Source organism: Cavia porcellus, unplaced genomic scaffold (genome assembly GCF_034190915.1).
Source record: "Cavia porcellus strain 051 isolate PalLab524CR breed Dunkin Hartley unplaced genomic scaffold, mCavPor4.1 scaffold_27, whole genome shotgun sequence".
NCBI classification, from domain to species: Eukaryota; Metazoa; Chordata; class Mammalia; order Rodentia; family Caviidae; genus Cavia; species Cavia porcellus.
Window position 1 is genome coordinate 11,064,819 of NW_026947510.1, and position 22,311 is coordinate 11,087,129.

The 22,311-nt window shown below is 34.0% G+C and overlaps 1 protein-coding gene across 1 annotated transcript in view; it reads left to right on the plus strand.

The window, feature by feature from the left end:
- Mrc1 (mannose receptor C-type 1) overlaps positions 1-22,311 on the plus strand; it is a 110,178-nt gene that overhangs the window by 23,863 nt on the left and 64,004 nt on the right. The window contains exons 5-6 of the mRNA XM_013144549.3: positions 5,521-5,634; positions 8,863-9,009. Of these exons, the coding sequence (XP_013000003.1) occupies positions 5,521-5,634; positions 8,863-9,009 (261 nt within the window). The remainder of the gene's footprint in view (positions 1-5,520; positions 5,635-8,862; positions 9,010-22,311) is intronic.

Here is a 22,311-nt window from a genome sequence, read left to right on the forward strand (position 1 = left end):
AGACATAGACCATAGAGAGCTGTTTAGTCTCTCCTTGCATTGCCTAGAAGAAAAGAGAAATGGGAATAAACAGTGAATCTGGCTGAACTCATTAGAGTGACATCAGTGTGTCTACTGGGGGAGCCAACACATGCCTGGACATTCAGGGCTGAGTTCACCTTAGTTGCTTACTTGAGTCATATTGAAACCTCTGAGATTCTACTCAGCAAATTTTAACTACAATCTGAACAACAGTGAATTTTCTTAAAGAGATTTGGAGTACTGCCTTCCTTTCTGTAAGCCAGAAATATCCTGCAATAAGAAAAAAAAGCCTGACAGGAAATGCAAAAGATAAAATAGAGGAAAGACATTCCATTTTTGCTGAAAGAAAGATATTTGCAACATTTGATACTAATTGGCATGGATTGAGGAAGAATCTAGAGAACAATTGTGTGAGTGGGTGTTTGTAATCCTGCTCTGTTTGGAAATATGCTGTTAAAATGGAAACTACAAATATTTAGACTTTTAAGTAAGACTAAAGATTTATCTCAGTACCTGCCTAGCATGCACAAAGCTCAGGGTTTAATTCTACTAACACATACACAAAGTAAAGCTTATTTTCCGCATGGATTTTGGGACATAAATACTTTTTAAAATTGTGTAAGTCATTTGGATGATTCTGAAATTAAATGCACTGTCACTTATTGAACAGCTACTGTGTGCCAAACACTGGGCTTTATTTTTGAAGCCCCAACCAATTCTGTAAATAAATATTATTATCCTCATTTTATAGATGAGATATCAGACCAAGAAGGAGAAGTTAGGAAACTTGCTTAATGCCTTGTGTTCAGACGGTAGCTGAACTGGAACTCAGATGTCTTCTGGTTTACTAGCCTGTGTCTCACTAAGTAAACTTTATTTACACATTGACACCTTTCTTCAGTAAATGTATTCCAGATTTGTGAAATGATATATTACAGTCCAGAGGAAAAAACATTTCTGCCCATCACCCATAGCCATCTCATCATCTTTACTTCTATTTCTGCAATCTAGGTTCAGGGTGGATTGGTAGAGGGATATCACAGAGGAGAAACAGTTCATGGCAGCAGAAGATGGCATATATATACAAGGGAAGGGAGAGACAAGCCTCTTTATGTCCTTTATATTGTATCCAGTCTACCAGGACTAGAGCAGTACCAATTCAATGAGTCTAGATCCTGCTGCCTCTTAAAAAGTCCTATGACCGCGTGAGGCTATGGGAGTGCACCTAAACACATGCCTTAACAATGACTTTAAGGAGATTTAACTCTACCTTTCTGTGGTTTGGTGGAGTTGGGATATAATTTAGGACCTCAGACTGACTAGGCAAACACCCTTCAGCTCTTTAAGTGATGCATTTAACATGAAGTTTAAACTTGGTCTCTAAATCATACTTTTGCTAACCCTAATTCTACATGCAGTTATTAAAAATAATGACAATAATTATAATAGCAACCATTTATATTTATTGAGCACATACTGTAGGTCAGGCCCTATTTTAAGAAGTATTAATTATTTAAGATCAGCTTAGAAGTACCTTGAACTGATGAAGCAGACTAAAGGATAAATACTTCCCTTAAAGAGCTATAATCAGCTGGATTTGGTGCTGTATGCCAGTAATTCTGGCATTCTGGGAAGGCAAAGAAGGATTGTAAATTCAAGCCCATTTGGGGCAACTTAGTGACCCAATAAAACCTTGTTTTTACGTAATAAGAGAGAAAAGTATAATTTTTGATCAGGTCAAACAGTAATTCAGCTAATTCTTTTAATTCTTTAATCAGTGTATTAGTTATAGTTTTGAACCTGATTTATACTTACTTTCTTTTTTCTAGTCAGGTTTTATATATGGTAGGTATACATTATATATTTATCATAGAGAATCTGTACCTGCACGTGACCTGACTGTTGCCTTTTCCCCCACTCCCCTGCCCTCCCTTCAGCCCCTATTCCCCTCCCCACTTACAGAAGCTTTGCTTCCGTTTTTTCTTCTTACTTTGTTATCTTTCTCTTCTTTGCTTTCCCCCTACCCCCCCCCCTTGTTCCTGTCCCCATTTATTTTCTTACTATATAATACCTATTTACATTTTGGCCCTTATTTACACTTTAAGTTTCTCATACAGGAGACAGTGAGGTATTTACATGTGTCTGTCTGATTTATTTCAGTGAGGGTATGGTCTCACGGTGCATCCATTTACCTAGAAGTATCTCAAGCTTGTCCTTTTTTATTGTAGAACAGTACTCCATTGTAGAAAAGAGCCACATCTTCTTTGTCCATTCACCAGCTGATGGACATTTGGGCTGTTTCCAAGATTTATCTGTTATAAACTGTGATGTTATAAAAATGGATGTGCATATATAGCTGTAGTATAATGCTTTCAGTTCTTTTGGAAAGATACCCAGACAGGGAATAGCTGGGTTTAATGGGACCTCTAACCCTAGTTTTTGTGAAATCTCCACACTGATTTCCACAGTGATTTCACTGTCTACATTCAACAATAGAGAAGAATTCCTGTTTCCCCACAGCCTTCAGCATTTGTTATTGGTTGATTTCTTCTTAATAGCCATTTTTTTCTGTATTGAGATGAAATTTTAGTGTTGTGTTACTTTGTATCGCTCGAATATTGAACCTTTTTTCATATATTTATTTGCTGTTCGTATTTCTTCATCTGAGAAGTATGTATTCATCTCGCATGCCCATTTTTGGGTTGAGTTTTAAAATTTGGGTAGTGTGATTTTTTTTGAGTTCTTTATAAATTCTAGATAATAATCTTTTGTCTAAGAAACAGCTGGCAAATATTTTCCACACTGTGGAAATCACTTGGTGATTTCTCTTGCAGTTATGCTTATTTTCTTAACTGATGCATTTTTTAAAGATCCCAAAGTAGTTGATTTTGAGAGTAATATTTTTGAAATGTTCTTTTAAGAATACTTCCTCTGGTATATCCCCTTGAAGGATAGAGAGAAATATTATTCCAGTTAGCACAACTTGGAAGAATTTGTGAATATCATCCAATATTCAATAAAAATTAATAAAATAATTATTAACATAAAGAATGTCTTCAATAGAAAACTGATCTCAGACTATTTCTATGGTGTGGTCTGCAAACAAGTGTCTCCCCTTGATACTTTATGTGGAATGAAGTAAAACAACACCCATTAGTTGATTTCTTTCCTTCAAAGAGGGGAAAATAGTAAATAAAGTGAAGTTCAAAATAATGTTCATAATTGTGTGTGAAATAACAAAATAAAAGTAATTGATGACATGCATAGCTATAAAATTATTTAATTTAGATGAATTCTTGGATTTTTAAGTTTTAGTGTGTTAGTATATATGTAGTACACAATGTTTGTCTTCCTTGTAGCATATTAGTACAAGTACATAACGCATGTTAATTTTTTTCATCCTTGTTTCCTTCCTTTCCTTCCTGTTCCATCATCCCTCAATCTGTTTCTCTATTTGTTTTGTATTTGTAGTACATAAATGTTTACGTTCCTTACATAGAGTTTTTTTTTTTTAAGTGAATGTGATCATGCTTGATGAAGCTAATCTCTGATTTAACACTAAACAAAGTTCCTATTTGTAACATCCTTGGAAAATCCCTATAACAAATATTTGTGTATTTGGGAGGTAGAAATCTAATGTCAAAGAACCACGTTCAGGATTGAGCTGTGCAGTGGGCTATTTTTGGGAAGCAAAGATACCTGTATTAGACATATCTGTCTACTTCATTCCTCTTTCCTTAAGTGTGCTCTGCTATTTAAAACTACCAAGAAAATATATTACAGAAATAACTTACAGGACAATGTAGTTTGAACAAAGGTTAATATTCCCCGGAAAAACTAAATTGAACCTTGGGTTCCAATCCTCTTCCATTAATACTGTTTTTCTCTGCAAATTGTTCAGCCTCTCTGTTCTTATCTGTGAAACAAAGTAGTTGGACTAGAAATATCCCAAAATATATAAAGCACCTAAATAAGAGAGCTGCCCTACCTCTGAAGCTTTCTTCTAGTATTCTTTATAAAAACAAATGGATTTGAATTCATTTTTATTGATTTTTATATGACAGTATTTAATTTCATACTATTTGTCTCTGGTATTGAGGTCATTTTAGTTTGTTCAGCTTCAGGCTCCCTAATCAATACCCATCTAATCAGTATCCTCAAAGGGTTTTCTCTTCACAAGTGACTCCCCGCCAGCGGGGAAACAGGCCCCAGTACAGCATGGAAATCATATAATCGCTTACAGAACTGGGCACAAAAAAATGTGAGGCCAGTTTTTAGGCAAGCAATCTCAAGGCCCCTCCGTTCATTTCAGCAGGTGACCTGAATGTGTGTATATACAAGCTAATAAAAATGGTAACAACTTTAGTGGCTTTGCAATAAATTGGAGTGACTGGTTATATCAGAAGTATGGAGTCAGAGTGTGGTATATAGAATTGGGTTCAGGTTTCAGCTCTGCTGTGTCATTTAAACTCAGTATTCTCATCTACAAAATGAAGATGACTCCTCATAGTTTATCTGGATTAAGTAAGTAAATACAATGCACTGAATATTGGAAAGGATCAATAATTGATAACTTACTGCTGAAAGAATTGATTGGGGAATCAACACAGATAACAATAGATGAAACTCAGTCATTTTTGTTTACCAACATAAATGAGGTTGGTGTTTTATTAATACAAAGAATATTTTTGAAGTTGGTATTTTATTAATACAAATCGTATTTTTTTTAAAAAATTGCTCTTAATTAAAAGAATTTAGAGAGAGTGAGAATTCTTAGCTCTGGTCTTTAAAATATTTAGGTAATAAAAGGTTAGTTTTTCGCACTAGGAAGCCCATTTGCTTCTGGTTTTTGTTTTATGCGACAGTCCTCTGTATTGGCCTTGTACATTATAATTATGATTTATTATCTGCCTAAAAATCATTTTTCATCTTAGCATAAACATTTAGTGCTTTTGCATTGAATCATCATTTTAAGAAAGAACAAAGATTGATTTAAAAATCATAAAAATTCTTAAATTATGAATTATGAACTTAAGGTGGTAACTTATGAACATGATAGGTTGAAATGCTTTTTAAAATTTTCCATCACAGAAAACTTTGGCATTTGTATAAATCTTATTTTTACTCTCAAATGAAATGAACATGCCATTATTTAATGATCATTAATCATAGTTGTACTTAGATAAAAGAAGCATGTTCTTGCTGTCATTGAGAAAGCATGTAGTCAAGATGATGGAGTTTGCCTCACTTAGATCTGGATCAAAACCTGGACAGGAGTCTTACTAGTTTGTCTATATACTCTCTGCCTCAGTTTCTTTACCTGTCAATGGAAATGATAGTTGTCCTTGCTTTGGATTACTAAGAGAATCAAAGGAACAGTGATATTGGGCCTGATGATTATTACTTCCCTCAATTACAGGTTTATTTTAACACTTAATTCTGAGTTTCATTTCACTGCCCTTTCTGAATGCCAGTTTTGTTTTGCTTCTTACCCTACAGGATTGACCAGTACCTTGACCTCAGGACTCTGGATTGGACTTAACAGCCTGAGTTTTAACAGTGGTTGGCAGTGGAGTGGCGGCAGTCCATTCCGGTATTTGAACTGGTTACCAGGTAAGGCTAAGCCTGTCTGTGATTAATTTCTCTCAAGTTTCATTCACTTGAATATGACGGAAAACTCTACCATCTCAAATGTAATCTCAAAAAGAAGAACTGGAGACCTTCATCCAACATATTCCATTTTATACCTTACTTTGAAATCTGCCAGCTAGACTTGAAGATGATAAAGCTGAAGTTAGATATGCCAGATTCCTGGGTTAAGGACTTGTTTGCTGGGATTAATGCACAAAGCAGTACAAGTCTGTTTAAAGTATTTGTTAAGGTATTACCGTCAAAAGCAAATTTTGCAGCTACTCTTAAACATCATTTTTTAAATGTATTTACTAAAAATTTAACAATTACTGTATATTTGATGTTACATATCATGAACCTTGTTGTGATTCTTGAAAGAAGCACACAGCAAGTATTTGTAAAAACCAATAAGGTGCTTCCAAATCTCTCTGCTTGACTTACCTTTGAAACTTTGGCCTAACTTTGAATTTCTTGACATTCTAATTCAAAGTGCTTATGCGTAAATATATATTCATGATCTGTAACATGCCTCATAGTCAAAGATTTTACATATATATTTATTTATACTTACAGATACACAGTATGAATTTAAGTGAACCAAAATTACTCTGGGCTGGCCAATTCTTATTATTTGGAGTTGTGAAGTATTTGCGTATTGCTGTCAGTGTTACAAAGACCTTAAGGTGTACATTTACACTGTTTTCTCATGTTTTTAGAGTTGGATTAAAAATACCATGTTAGTCATAGATTATAGTGTTGCATACTAGCATAAAAAGTTTACTAGCTCTTGTCAACAATTCATAATTTATAGAAAAATAAAGTCAAGACATGGCTAAACATATGATAACTTTCTAATGCCCTGGAGGGCAGAAAATGCTGGAATTACATATGTATCAGAACTAAAAAGAGACTAATTACTGAATGGAAGTTGTATGTAGAAATGACTATTCAGAGAAAAATGAAAGACCAACGCTGGAACTTTTTATCTTATTCACTGATTAACACCCACTGTTGTTAGTAGCTACTCGAGGCCCTTGATTATGATTCCATCCCCTTTAACCCCAGCTTAGTGGCAATCTTGGATATTAGAAAGGAGTACAATGAATGATTAATGATGTCTGTCATGGGTGTAGGATAGGAGAAAAGAGCCGATTGGCTCCATCTTAATTCTTCTGAAAACAATTCTGATATGGTATTGTTTGATATGCCTAGATTTCTTTTTTGAAGGCAGTGAATGGTCTTTGCATTTGGTTTAAAAATTAACCTTTCTATTTTTTATATTGAACTGTATTAAAAAAGAAAAACTTTGATAAAATAGTATTCCAAACAGATGCAAAAACATGAAGATAAATTTTCAGGGGTTACATATTGGTTTAAATTGATTAAATTTTACTATGAAATTCTACTTTCAATGCATTGTGGCTACAAGGCTGTTTGAATTTTGTTTTGTTTGTTTGCGTGTTAAGCATTTGTTCACCCACTGAGCCACTCCACCAGCCTGCTCCATACATCTTGAAATGATGGCTTTATTTATGGGTAGTAAGTATTACTGCAAGGAAATATAAGATGTTCCTTTTTATGAGTGAATATTTATTGTCTTCCTACTCATTCACTCATTTCAGTTGGAGAATCCCAGCATAGTTTAAATACATCATTAGACAATAATAATTTGTTAGGAAACTAGACTTTATTCTCTTAGCAGCCAAGCCGTACAGTGTTAAGCAGGCCATTTTCTTTCTTATTCATTTTGAGAGCAAAGATGATAATATTTAACCTTTTGCAATCCAAGAGTTTAGTGAGACTAATTGTGGGCTAACCTTGAAGCAGGTAAAGATATGAAATTCTTTAGAATATTCATTAGAATATTAATGAGAAAAGAAATGAAAAGTTTTTCTTATTAAACCAAATTCCTGAGAAGCAGGTACAAGATTAAATTACCTTCTGAAAGGACACTTTTAAAAACTAAAATTAGGAATTTTGTCCATTATAAGTTGTTTTTACACAAATTGTCTAGTCAAGCATCTCAACTGAGCACTTGCTGAGTAATGATTCTACTGAAATACACTTACATTTTAAGTGAAGATATTTTACACAAATGATGAAAGAGCACTAATTGATATCTGAACGTTGATAGTGTTGTGCTAATAAATGTACAACATGACCTACTAATGAATATATTAATAGCAATTGACTAGAAAATATTATTTTTTAAAATTTCTTTCTACCACTGACATCTGTTCTGTTTTATTGCTCATGATATCAATGCATTTTAAAACTATCATTGGACTTTTCACTACCAATCTTTTTCCTTGTGTGCTATTTAAGTAACCTTAACATTTTTGTGATAAAGACCTTATGGAGCAGGTAATGTGATTTCCATCTTTGAGGAAGAGAAAGTGAAGTGGAGTCAGCTTATATAAATATCAGAAGTCACAAAGCATCATTGCTAGCAGAGTGTAGCTTATTTGCCCCAGGGACAGGTGTGAGATGTACCTGTTTTTGGAGCACTGATTTTAAAATTATGTACCAGAGGAGAACAGAGCGTGAAAAATATAGGTGTCCATGTCTACATCTATTGCATTAGCAATGTTGACTCTGCTTCTTTAATCAGTTTCCATTAAGAAATAAGACATTAGCTCATAAAAGTATTCTTAAATGGACTGAGTTGAATATATGTATTGCAGTTTCAGATCTTCCTTCTGTTTCCATGTCCCCTGCCATCCCTTTCTTTTTCCTGTTTCTTCTGTCTGATTGGAGGTTTCCATATGTCCAGAGATTCCCCAGCCTGGTTCTCACCATTAGCTTGACTTAGGTTTTTTGTTTTCTTTTTTTGTATGTATTGACAATGTTTAATATGGAACACCATATAGTCTTTTTGTTTAGTATCTGTCTGTGATACATAGTGTAATCCAACGTGACAACTGTTTAAATTTTTAGATTTAGATTCATTGCTGGGTGATGGGGAAAGCAGTTCAAAGAAGAATACTTTTCTAGTCAACATTTTAGGCTTTGGAATGATCCACCGACAAGGAAACAAATAGATACCCATCATGTCTTTTGCTCTGCAGTCAGTAAATATTTATTTGTGAATGTGTAGCAGAAGACAGACTGGGGATCCATTTATCTCAAAGATGAAGACGCAGGGTGGGGAGAGCTTTCTACCTGGAATCCCGATCATAGCCCCACTTTAACTTTTTTATTTTCTCAAAGGAAGCCCATCAGTGGAACCTGGAAAAAGCTGTGTGTCCCTTAATCCTGGAAAAAATGCTAAATGGGAAAACCTGGAATGTGCTCAGAAACTGGGCTATATTTGTAAAAAGGGCAACAATAGTTTGAATTCTTTTATAATTCCCTCAGGTAAGTGATCCATTTGATGATCTGAAGTGCATAAAATAGTAGAAATAAAGGGAAAATAAAATTAAAGCTTAATTATAATTTGCGTGAAATGACTAGAGGTTTTGTAAATGTGATGATATTCTTAAAGGGCTTTTTATGGGTGGTGGTGTTATTGGTTATCACTATTAATTGCTAATTTCTCTGAGTATGCAACGTGTTTGGGCATTGTGTAAAGCTTTGATGTAAATAAAAATTTCACCTTCCCATGGAAGGGTTACTTTTATTTTACCATTATGGATCAGTCAGGGCTCTAGTGCTATTTACTGTATGTTCTTACATGGAAGCCTTCACAGAGTGTATAAAGCACACCCAAAGTAGAAACACAATGTTATATGTACAGCTTAGGCTCTGGGGAAGTTCACTGATGCTCTCTGATACAGAATATTAAACTGCTAAGACAAAAACAAATTTTTTTCTTCAAAGTGGTAAAAACGAACTTCATTTCTTCACCACTCATCATCTGTTTTGGGTGGATTATGAGTGTTTTACATAGATTTTTACTTGCTTTTTTTGCTTGAGAAACCTGAAGTGTAGCACTTTTCTTGACTTTTAGAAGCAATTTCATTTAAGTATGAATGATACTGATAGAAATTGAAAAGATACTAAGTGAGAATAACATTTTTCTCTTACCTCTTACCTAGTCTGTTTCCTGGAGAATCAGTATCTGATGTGTATATCCTTATGCAGTTATTCTAGGAGTACATAAGCAGTTGTGTTTATAGTTATTCTTATATTTTATACAAATAACAGTGCATTATCCACATAATGGTTGTACTGTTTCTCACTTAATAACAATCTTGTTTTCACTCTACAAATTACATAGTTTCTGCATTCATTTTTATGACTAAATAATAGCCATTACGTGAACAAATTATATATATCTTCTCAATGGATCTTTAGTTTATTTCCAATTTTTGATCATTATAAACAATTCTGAAGTAAATACTTTATATACAAGTCATTTTATGTATACAGTAAATCCTAGAAGATTTGCTGGATCAGAGTTGGTATATTTGTAATTCTAATAGACACAGACATGGCTGAGTTTGCTAATGGATATAAATGAGAGTTCTTGGGCTTGCTCATTCTTTACCTCTTGAGAATGCCTGGGGATAAGCCTCAGGGAACACTCAACCAGTTTTGCATTTCATCTTTTCTATTCCTCCTGTAAGAATAATATAATTTTTCTTTCTTGGGAGGGCTCATACCAGCGGTGGTAAATCTATGGCACACATGGTGTTTTTAAGACAGAAGATGTTAATCTACAAGGTTTTTTTTTTCTAAACTAAAACCACAGTATTTGGGTTTAATCTCAGTGTTAGTACTTTGCAGTAAATAGGTTTTTTGCAGTTGGGCGCTGATCTCTAAAAGATTCACCATCCCTGGCTTGTACAATTCTCTTTCAAAGACTTGTAATTGCTATTTTAGAGAAGAAGACAAATATTTTATAGTGTCACTGGTATGAGAGGAAGAACTCTTTTAAAAATTCGGTATTTGTATATGTTTGCAGTACTTAATGATTGCATTCATTGTGGAGACATCACACATCTTAATTCTTTTTACTTCACCTTCCACTGCCTGCTCTGATTCCCTCCATCTTTTGATCCCCTTCCATTTGAAAAGATCTATCTCCCTGTTTCCTATTACCTACATTTAATTTTGCCTTTTAAATTATTTATACCTTGGGTTTCTTATACAAGAGAAGCAATACAGTACTTAAGTGCATGTGCCTCATTCAATTCACTTAACTATAGGGCCGCAAAGAATATTCATTTTCTTATAAATAATTTAAGTTTATCCTTCTTTATAGCAGAGTAGTACTCCCTTGTGTATAAATATATTTTTAATCTATTCATCTGTTGATGGACACATAGGCTGTGTCTAATATTTAGCTATGATTTGTGCTGCTGCAAACATGGATATGGGTGTATTACTGTAATAGATGACGTCTTTTAACTCTTTCAGGAAGATATCTAGAATGTGAATACTTGGGTCAAATGGAAATTTTAGTTTTAGCTTTTTGAGGCATTTCTATACTGATTCCCATAGTGGTTGTATTAGTTTACATTCCTACCAGCAATGTGGAAGGGTTTCTTTCTCCTAAAGCCTCACAGCAATTGTGATTCTTTGGTTTCTTGATGATGGCCATTCTTTCTGGAATGTCAGTGTTGTTTTAAATTGCATTTCTCTAATGGCCAGAGATGTTGAGCAGTTTTTAATGTACTTATTTGTACTTCTTGTTCTGAGAAGTATATTTTAGTTACTCATTTTTTGATTGGGCCTTTTATTTTGAGGTTCTAATTCCTTTGAATTCTTTAAATATTCTAGGAATTAGTTCTCTGTGCAAGAAGTAGCTGGAGAAATTTTTTCCATTCTATAAATTATCTCTTCAGTCTGTTGGTTTCCCTCACTGTACAGAATGGTTTTTATTGATATGATGCCATTTGTTTATTACTGATGTTTTTATTTATTTATTTTTGCAATTTTGGTCCTAAGTTTTACCTATTTTATATTATAATAAATGTCATTAAATATTTAGTTCTTTGATCCATTTTGATTTTATTTTAGTGCATGATGAGAGTCTAGATTCAATCTTCTTCATATAAGCCAGTTTTCCCAGCTCCATTTGTTAAAAAGGTGATCAGTGTAGGAAGATCAGATGGCTGAATGTTCCTGTGCTTGTTTCTGCATCCTTTCTTCTGCATCATTAATCCACATACCAGTATTTTTTCCCCAGTGCCATGCTGTTTTCAATTATTGTAGCTTTGTAATACAACTTGAACTCTGAGATTGTCATGTTTAGTGCTTTGCATTTGTTGCTCAGGGTTTCTTTTGTTATTATAGGTCTCTTCTGGTTCCACATGAATTTAAGCATTGCTTTTTCTAATTCAGAGAAGAATTCTGTTGGTGTTTTTATTGGGTTTGCATTAAAACTATGTATCAACTTTGGTATTATAGCTACTCTGACAATATTAGTTTCTGCCTGTCTTGAAATAGCAGATACCTTTCCATTTTCTGATGTCCTCTTTGATCTCCATTTTCAGAGTGGTATATTTCTTCTTGTTGTTATAGTTATTTTATTTCCTTTGTTTTGTTAATTCCTAAGTATTCAATTTTTCTTGAAACTACTGTGAATGGTATTGTTTTCCTAATTTCTGTCTCAGTGGATTCCTGATGATGTCCAGGAATGTTAACTGATTTTTGTGTGCTGTTTTTGAATACTGTTAACTTGCTGAATTTATTTATTAGTTCTAGGAGCATTTTGCTGGAATGCAAATAAGGCCTCTGCAAATAAGGATATTTTGACTTCTTCCTTTCATATCTATATATATACCTTTTATACTTTTTTTATTTAAAGAGAAAAAAAGAAAGGAAATAAAAAAACAAAGCAGTAAAAGGGTACAAATAATACAGAATTTCAAGAAAAAAATACAGTAAGATATCACTAATTAATAGGTTACATATTGTCATCTTAGAAATAGTTGTTCAAGTTACAAAATTAAAGCATACAAAGTGGACATTCAGTGAGACTGCAAACAGTTCTGTTCAATGATCCAACAAAAACTTAGTAATATAGTTTTCTATCATACACACTTAAATATACATGCAGTTATATCCTTTAGATCATTTTCTTTTCCTCTCTTTTTTACAATAACAATTACACATTTTGGGTTTTATTACTCCCACAGTTCTTATTACTTTTTTTAAGAGAAAAAAACCAAATGAGACAAAGCAAAAGAGTCAGTTAGAACAGAAGAATAGACATAGTACATGATGCAAAAATAGAATACCAGGTAATCAAAAATAGTTACCATTATGCCTCTTGCTATCTGAAAAAGAGTTCCCTATATCATCAGGTATAATAGAATTGATCAAAACAGTACAAAACAAGACCAATAAAACCCACACTGGACACCTTACAGGACTTCAAAAGAAGATAATAGTCAAACTATAACGGGCATCATAGTAAATCTTATTGCCTTCAAACTGGTTGCCTATACCCTCAAACTTGATACTATGAAGCAAAACATAATAGAGTAAAATCAGTCAAAACAAGATGGGGAGAGAAATACAATGGTTCAAATCAAGTTAAAAGGAAAACAAAAAAGTTACTATAATATATCCCACTATTTTTAAATATATTTTTCCCTTAATTAAAAAAATAATAAGAAAAAATAAATTAATTTTTTTTAAAAAAAGGAAAAAAAAGGGGGGAGATTGAGATAAAAGAGGACATAACAACAGAACAACCCAGGTCAGAATAGAACAATTTAAGCATCATAGTGTTTCACCACCAGATAACCTGACATAATAGTAGTTACCATAGTGTCTCTTTCCTTGAAATATTTGAGTATAACTTCGTATGCTATAGCATCAAGCATATTAAGACAGTGTGAAACCATTCAAAAGAATGAAAGTATTACAGGGTATTTAGAACCAGGTAACAGAAAACGAGCAACGGTTTTATATTATCAATTTGCCTATAAAAATTTGTTTATACTATCACATATATTAAAACATAAGATACAACGTGATTAAACCAATGGAAACAGATGAACAACAGCTTGATGGGACTTCAAAACAAGATGATATTAAATCAGCACTAGCTATTATGATGTCTTTTTTCTTCAAAATAGCTATTCGTACAATCACAGACAATAAAATCGAACAACCCAAATTAAAACCATTCCATTTAATGAATGAAAACATTATATCGCTTCAAACCAATATGATTGGGAATCACGATTACCACATAGTTTTATATATTTTTATCATTTCTTACACTAGGGAAACTATTCGGTATTTATACATGTGAGTTTGATTTATTTCACTTATGAATATGGTCTCAAAGTGCTTCCATTTATTTATAAATATCTCAATGTGATCATTCTTTATAGCTGAGTAGTACTCCATTGTAGAAAAATACCAGAACTTTTTTATCCATTCCTCAGTTGATGGACACTTGGGTTGTTTCCAAGATCTGGTTATTACAAATTGTGCTGCTATAAACATGGGTGCACATATATCACTATGGTATGATGCTTTCAGTTCTTCTGGGAATATGCCTAGAAGTGGAATAGCTGGGTCAAATGGGGCTTCCAATCCCAGCTTTCTGAGAAATCTCCAGACTGACCTCTACAATGGTTGCACCAGTCTACACTCCCACAAACAGTGCAAGAGAGTTCCTTTTTCCCCACAGCCTCTCCAGCATTTGTTGTTGGTGGCTTTCTTGATCTTGGCCATTCTTTCAGGAGTGAGACGAAATCTCAGTGGGGTTTTAATTTGCATTTCTCTAATGACTAATGATGATGAATATTTTTTCATGTATTTATTTGCCATTTGTATTTCTTCATCTGAGAATTGTGTATTCATCTCAGATGCCCATTTTTGGATTGGGTCTTTGAATTTTGGGGGTCTGATTTTTTAAAATTCTTTGTATGTTTTAGACAGAAGTCCTTTGTCTGAGGGGCAGTTCACTAAGATTTTTTGGCAGTTTGTAGGTTTTCTTTTCACTATGCTGGAGATTTCTTTTGATGTGCAGAAACTTTTTAATAAGAGGTGATACCAGTTATTGATTCTGGGAAGTATTTCCCATGTGGTTTCAGTTCTGTTCATGAATTCTCTACCTACTCCTGTGTCTTCAAGGTTTTTACCCAATTTGTCTTCCAATAGATTTAGTGTTTCTGTTTTAATATTCAGATCTTTGATCCACTTAGATTTTATTTTAGTACATGGTGATAGGCATGAGTCTAGTTTTAGTTTTCGGCATATGGAGAGCCAGTTTTTCCAGCACCATTTATTAAAGAGACTGTCGTTCTTCCAGTGAACCTTATCAAAGATAAGGTGGTTGAGTGTGTTTGTAGTTGTGGTTGTATCTTCTAATCTATTCCACTGATCTTCAGCTCTGTTTTGGTTCCAGTACAATGTTGATTTTACTTCTGTTGCTTTGTAGTATAACTTCAAGTCAGGGATTGTGATGCCTCTTGCCTTGCCTTTGCTGCTTAGAATTGCCTTTGCTATTCTAGGTTTCTTCTGGTTCCAGACGAATTTTAGGAGTGATTTCTCGAGATCTATGAGGTATGTTGATGGTATTTTTATCGGGATTGCAATGAATCTGTATAAGAATTTTGGGAGAATGGCCATCTTCACAATATTTATTCTTCCTATCCATGAGCAAGGGATGTCTTTCCATTTTCTGAGATCATCTTCAATTTCATTTTTCAGTGTATTATAATTTTCCCTGGATAGGTCTTTCACTTCTTTCGTGAGAGTAATTCCTAAATATTTCAATTTTTTGGGTGCTAGTGTGAAGGATGTGGCTTCTTTTATTTTCTCTCTGTGATTTTGTTGTTAGTGTATAGGAATGCTATTGATTGTTGAGTATTGATGTTGTATCCAGCCACAGTGCTGAATTTATTTATTATATCTAAGAGTCTTTCAATGGAGTTTTGGGGGTCTTCTATGTAGAGTATCATGTCATCGGCAAATAATGATAATTTAACTTCTTCTTTTCCTATTTTTATGCCTTTTCTCTCTCTCTCTCTCTCTCTGTCTCTCTCTCTTGTCTACTTTCTCTGGCTATTATTTCCAGTACTATATTAAATAGGAGTGGTGATAAGGGACATCCTTGTCTTGTGCCTGGTTTTAAAGTAAAGGCCTTCAATTTTTGGCCATTTAGTATGACACTGGCTGTTGGTTTGTCATAAATGGCCTTTATTATATTGAGGTAAAGACTAACTATTCCAATTTTCTGCAAGGTTCTTATCATAAATGAATGTTGGACCTTATCAAAAGCTTTTTCTGCATCTATAGAAATTATCATGTTATTTTACTTTTGGCTCTATTGATATGGTGGATTACATTTGTTGATTTATGTATGTTGAACCATCCCTGCATGCCCAGGATGAATCCCAGTTGATCATGGTATATAATCTTCTTGATGATTTACTGCATCCTATTTGCCAATATTTTATTGAGGATTTTTGCATCTGTGTTCATTAGGGTGATTGGTCTGTAGTTGTCTTTTTCAGTTGGGTCCTTCTCTGGTTTTGGTACTAGAGTGATGTTTGATTGCTTCCCTTTCAATTTCATTGAAGAGTTTGAAGAGTGTTGGCATTAGGTCTTTGTATTTCCTGTAGAATTTCTGCAGTGAATCCGTCTGGGCCTTGGCTCTTCTTTGTAGTTAAAGATTTAATTACATTTTCAATTTCAGTAATAGAGATTGGCTTGTTCAGTAGTTTTACATCTTCATGACCTAGTTTTGGTACTTCGTATGCTTCTAGGAATCTGTCTATTTCCTCTGTGTTATCCAACCTTTGAGAGTATAGATTTTTGAAATAGGTGTTGATGATCTTCTGTATTTCTATAGGGTCTGTAGTAATTTCGCCTCTTTCATTCCTTAATGCATGAATTTGAACTTTTTCTTCCCTTTTTAAAATAAGGTTGGTTAGGGGCTTGTCAATTTTATTTATTCTTTCAAAGAACCAGCTCTTTGATTCGTTGATTTTTTTGGATTGTTTTTTTGGTCTCTATTGTATTGATTTCTGCTCTGATTTTTATAATTTCTTCTCTTCTTTTGGCTTTGGGCTTGACTTGCTCTTCTTTTTCTAGATGTTTGAGGTGTAACATCAGTTTATTTATTTGTATTGTTCTGTTTTCCTAATGTGGGAACTCATTGCAATAAATTTTCCTCCTAGGACAGCTTTCATTGCATCCCACAGATTCCAGTAAGTTGTATTTGTGTTTTCATTTGTTTGTAGGTATTGTTTAATTTCTTCTTTAATTTCCTCTGTGACCCGCTGATTACTCCAGAGTGTATTATTCAGTTTCCATGTGTTTGTGGGATTTTTGCAGTATCTTTTATCATTAATTTCTAATTTCATAGCGCTATGTCCAATAGCATGCAAGGGATAATTTCTACCCTTTAGAATTTATTTAAATATGTTCTATGAATTAATATATGGTCTATTTTAGAGAATGATCCATGTACTGCTGAGAAGAATATGTATTCTGTTGTTGGGTGGTATATTCTGTATATGTCTATTAAGTCCATTTGTTCACAGGTGCGATTCAGTTCTTTTATTTCTTTACTTACTTTCTGTCTGGTTGATCTGTCCATTGGTGTCAATGGTGTGTTATTATCTCCTATTAGAATTGTGTTAGTGCTAATTTGGTTTTTCATTGCTGTTAGTACTTGTTTTATATAACTGGGTGCTCTAGAGTTTGGTGCATATATATTTATGATAGTTATCTCTTCCTCTTGAAGTTTTCCCTTGAGCAATATGTAGTGACCTTCTTTATCCCTTCTGATCATTATTGGCTTGAAATTCAGATTGTCTGCAAACAGAATAGCTACCCCCGCTTTTTTGGGGGGTTCCTATTGCATGAAGTATTGTTTTCCATCCTTTGTCTTTTAGTCTGTGAGTATCCTTTTGGGTTACATGGGTTTCTTTCTTTTTTTTTTTTTTGTCTTTTTCATTTTTATGGGTACCAGGCATCGAACTCACAACTGCCTGCTTGCAAGGCAGGCGCTTATGCCACGGAGCTAAATCCCCAGCCCCTAGATGGGTTTCTTGTAGACAACTTACAGTTGGATTTTGTTTCTTGCTTCATTCTGCCAGTCTGTTTCTCTTAATTGGTGCATTGAGACCATTTACATTAATAGTTATAACTGTTATATATTGGTTTATTGTTGACATGTTATCTTTTTGCTGTTGCATCTTTATCTTTCTGTTCTGTTTAATTGTCTGCTTGTTTAGTAGTTTTTTCCTAAATGTATCTAGGCTGTCTTTCAGTATTCTTTGCAGGGTTGGCTTGGTGATCATGTAGTTTTTCAGCTGTTCTTTGTCATGGAAGTACCTTATTTCTCCATCGATTTTGAAGGACAGTTTTGCAGGGTAGATCAGCCTAGGTTGGAAATCATTTTCCTTTAGGATCTGAAATACTTCACTCATGCTCTTCTTGACTTTATTGTTTGTGCTGAGAAGTCTGCTGTGATCCTGATAGGTTTTCCTTTATAGGTGATCTGTCTTTTGTCTCTTACAGCTTTTAATATTCTATTCTTTTGTTCGATTTCTGGGATGGTCATTATTATATGCCTGGGTGTAGATTTATTTTGGTTATGGCTATTTGGAGTTCTATATGCTTCGTTGATCTTGATATCATTTTCCAATCTCACGTTTGGGAAATTTTCAGCTATTACTTCTCTAAATATCCTCTTGATATCATTTATATTGTCCCCTTCTTTTTCATTTATCCCTATCAACCTTATGTTGTTTTACTTTGTGTCATCTTGCAGGTGTTGAATTGTTATTTCCTGATTTCTTGTTATTTTTAAAAGATCTTTTCTTTCCTGTTCACTGGCTGCAATCTTGTCTTTGAGGTCTGAGATTCTATCTTCACATTCGTTGAGGCGGTTTTTACAACTTTCAATGGAGTTTTTGATTTCCTTTCTTTGCATCTGCTTTATATATTCTGTTTGTTTCTTATATTGTTCATCCAGGGATTCTATCTTTTTGTTTAGGTCCTCCAATTTTTTAACTGTGTCTTCTTTAGATATGTTCAGCATCTCCTTCATTTCTTTTACCATTTCTTCTTTTACCTGAGAGATTATTTCTAGTTTGAATTCCTTTAAAGCTTCTCAGAGTTGCTTCTTCATTTCAGTTACTATTATTTCAGGTATTTCAGGTATGTGGCATGTGTTTTCTTCTATGTACGTGGTTCCTAGGCTTTCTTGGGACGGGCTGGATGTTTGATGTTGCATTTTGGTCTTTGGTTTTGTCATTTTCCTACATTTTCGAGCTTCAAGTATTGTTGAAGTGAGGGAGAGAATTCCCCCAGACTGGGACTGGGTTCCGCTCTGCGGCCCCACTTGCTGGGCCTGGCAGGGAACCGAGGCCTGGCCCCCAGGCGAGGAAGAGAGCTCCCCCAGACTGGGGCGGCATTCTGTGCCTACCGGACTTGCTGGTCCTGGCAGGAAACCGCAGGCTGGTCCCCAAGCGATGAAGAGAGTTCCCACAAATTAGGGCGGCATTCTGTACCTAGACCCCACTCAGTGGTCCTGGGAGGAAAATGCGGGCTGGTCCCCAGGAGATGAAGAGAATTCCCCCAGATTGGGGTGGGATTCCATGCCTAGGCCCCACTTGCTGGTCCCAGCAGGAAGCCACGCGCTGGTCCCTGGGCAACAAAGAGAGTTCCCCCAGACTGGGGCAGGATTCCGTGCCTACCGGATTCACTTATCCTGGCAGGAAACCTATACTTTTTCTTATCCAGCTAAAGTTTTGATACTCTGTTGAATAGTAGTGGTAATATGGATATCTTTGTCTTGTGGATTTTACAGAAAAAGCTTCCAAATATTCCTTTAGTATAATCTTGGCAGTAGGTTTGTCATGAATTTTATCAGATGGAGATAATATTCTCCTGCACCTATTTTCTTCTAGGTTCCTATCATGAATATATGTTGGGTTTTGTCATAGGTTTTCCCTATGTCCACTGAGATCATTGTGTGATTTCTGTCCCTACTTCTGTTTGTGTGATGTATTACACTTATTGCTTTGCATATGTTGGGCCATTCCCTCATCCTTGGGATGAAACCTATTTGGTCATAATCTTCTTGTTGATTTGTTGCATTATTTTTTTAAATTAAAAAATTATTTTTATTAGTTCATGTTTGGAGTATATAGTGATCACATTCATTGTGTGGGAACTGGTACACATACATAACACATCTCAATTACTTTCTTTCTTTCCGTTTCCTTCCATCTGCATTAAAGATTATTTTTGTCAGTATCAGATTTTTAAAAATTTTTTTCTAAGTTTTTATCAAGTTAATTATCATACACACAGATTGACAGCCAGGCACACTGATAGGCTAAAAAAGATATAAAACAGAAAGACAAATATACTGTGATTTGTTGCATCCCACTTGCCAGTGTCTTGTTGAAGATTTTTACATCTAAGTTCGTTGAAGAGTTTGACCTATAGTTTTCTTTATTAGTTGAACAGACAGCTTGTCAGATTTGGTACTCCAGGGAATGCTAACTTCCAGGAATGAGTTTGATAATCTTCCTTTTCTTTTAAGTTCATTAAAGTTTCAGGAGTATTGATGTTAGATCTTCCCTAAAGTTCTTGCAAAACTCAGTGGTCAATTCATTCACCACTGGGCTTTCCTTGGTTTTATTTTTTTAAACTACGCCTTTAATTTCATTGCTTGTTATTGGATTTCTCAAGGTTTTTATGTCTTCTTTCTTCAGTTTTTATACATTCATCTAAGAAGCTATCCATTTCTTTTGGATTCTTCAGTTTCTAGGAGTACAAGTTTTTCAGGTAGTTACTAAATATCTTAAGGATTTTTTGTGATTTTGCCTTGTTTCTTTCTATGTGCATTAATATGAGTCCTTTTTTAAGTAAGATTGGCTAAGGGTTTGTCTGTTTTGTTTTTTCTTTCAAAGAATCAGCTCTTTAATTCATTTTTGTTTCAATTTTATTAATTTCTGCTCTAAGATTTAAAATGTCCTTCCCTGTAATAACTTTCAATTTTATTGTTTTTATTTTTATAGGCTATTGAAGTACATCATTAGGTTATTCATCTGAGCTCACTTTGTTTTTCTGAAGTAGGCACCGACAGTTATAAACTTTACTCTTAGGATGACTGCTTTTATTATGTCCATAAGTTGTTGAATATTGTACTGGCATTATTGTTTGATTCTAGGAGCTGTTTAATTTCCTCCTTATTTCTTCTGTCACTCATTCATTATTCAGGAGTGTATTGTTAAATCTCCATGTGTTTGCATAATTTCTGTGTTTCTTTTCTTGCATAATTTCTATGTTGACTTTTAGTTTTGTTGTAATATGATCTTGTAATACACATGGGCAATTTTCAGTTCTTTTGTATTTATTTAAGCATGCTTTATGGGCTATTATGTCTGTTTTGGAAAATGTTCTGAATGCTTCTGAGAAGAATGTATGTTATGTTAACTTGGTGTGGAATACTATAAATATCTGTGAAGTCCATTTGTTTGTGGATGTGGTTCAAATCTGATATCCCTTTGTTGTTGTTTTGTTGTTTTTTTATTTAAAGAAAAAAAACAGATAAAAGGGTATAAACAATACAGAATTTCAGAAAAGTAAACAGTAAGAAATCACCAGTCAATAAGTTACTTACCGTCATTTTAGAAATAGTTTTTCGAGTTACAAAATTAAAGCATACAAAGTGATATTCAAACAATGACACAGCAAACAGTTCTGCTCAACGATCCAACAAGAACTTAGTAACATGGTATCAGTTCTACACACTTGTTTTTTACTTAAAGAGGGTAAGATTAAACATAACAAAACAGAACAAAACAGTTTATAAGGAAACAATTTAAAGAAACATAGATTTCAAAGCAAGTCCACTGGAGATCTTCACTGTATCTTATTTTATCTAGTTTTCTTTCAAATAGTTGTCCCCCTCTTCACACACATTGAATATATACTGAATATTATAGAACTAATAAAATCATTACAGGATGATGAAGGCTTTTTGGGTCTTCAAGACCTGATTTTGGGGAAGTCAATAATGTCTACCATAATGTTTCTCAGTCTCTTCATAGTAGCTGTCTTTATCTTTACATATGCTGAAATTGAACATAAGAGACTAGACTAATATCACTCTGAACAGTGAATGATAGTATTGCTAGATTTCATATCATAATGCTACAGCATTAGCACTGGGTTTCTTAGTGTCTCTTCTTCAGAGCATCCATTCATTACATCATGTATTATATAATCTGTTCCCATAAATAGTTTAGAAATTCTTCCCATGTGTGAATCTCTACATGTATATCTATCCTTTCTGCATAGGACCGCAATATTAGGTTATCTACAGTAGTTACTATGCTTTCTCTTGTTATTTTCAATAGAATTATCCACATTATCAGACATAATATAATTGAATTTAACATTACATAGCTATTTTATTAAAAACACAACTTTGAAGATATTGTAGGACTTGAAAGCAGTTAATAATCAAAACCAGAATTGATACCTTTTACATCTTATCATCTTCAGATTAGTTGTCTCCACTCCCAGACTTGATACTATCAAGGATACTATATTCAAATGAAATCAGTCAAGGCTAAACAGCGGTCTAACAAACCAGCTTCAAATAAGATCAGTCATAGTAAGACAATGTAAGTAATACAGGATTTCAGTGTAAGTTAATAGGAAATTAAGGATAGTTACCATGGTATAACTTGCTATTTTTGGGTTAGCTGTCTGTGC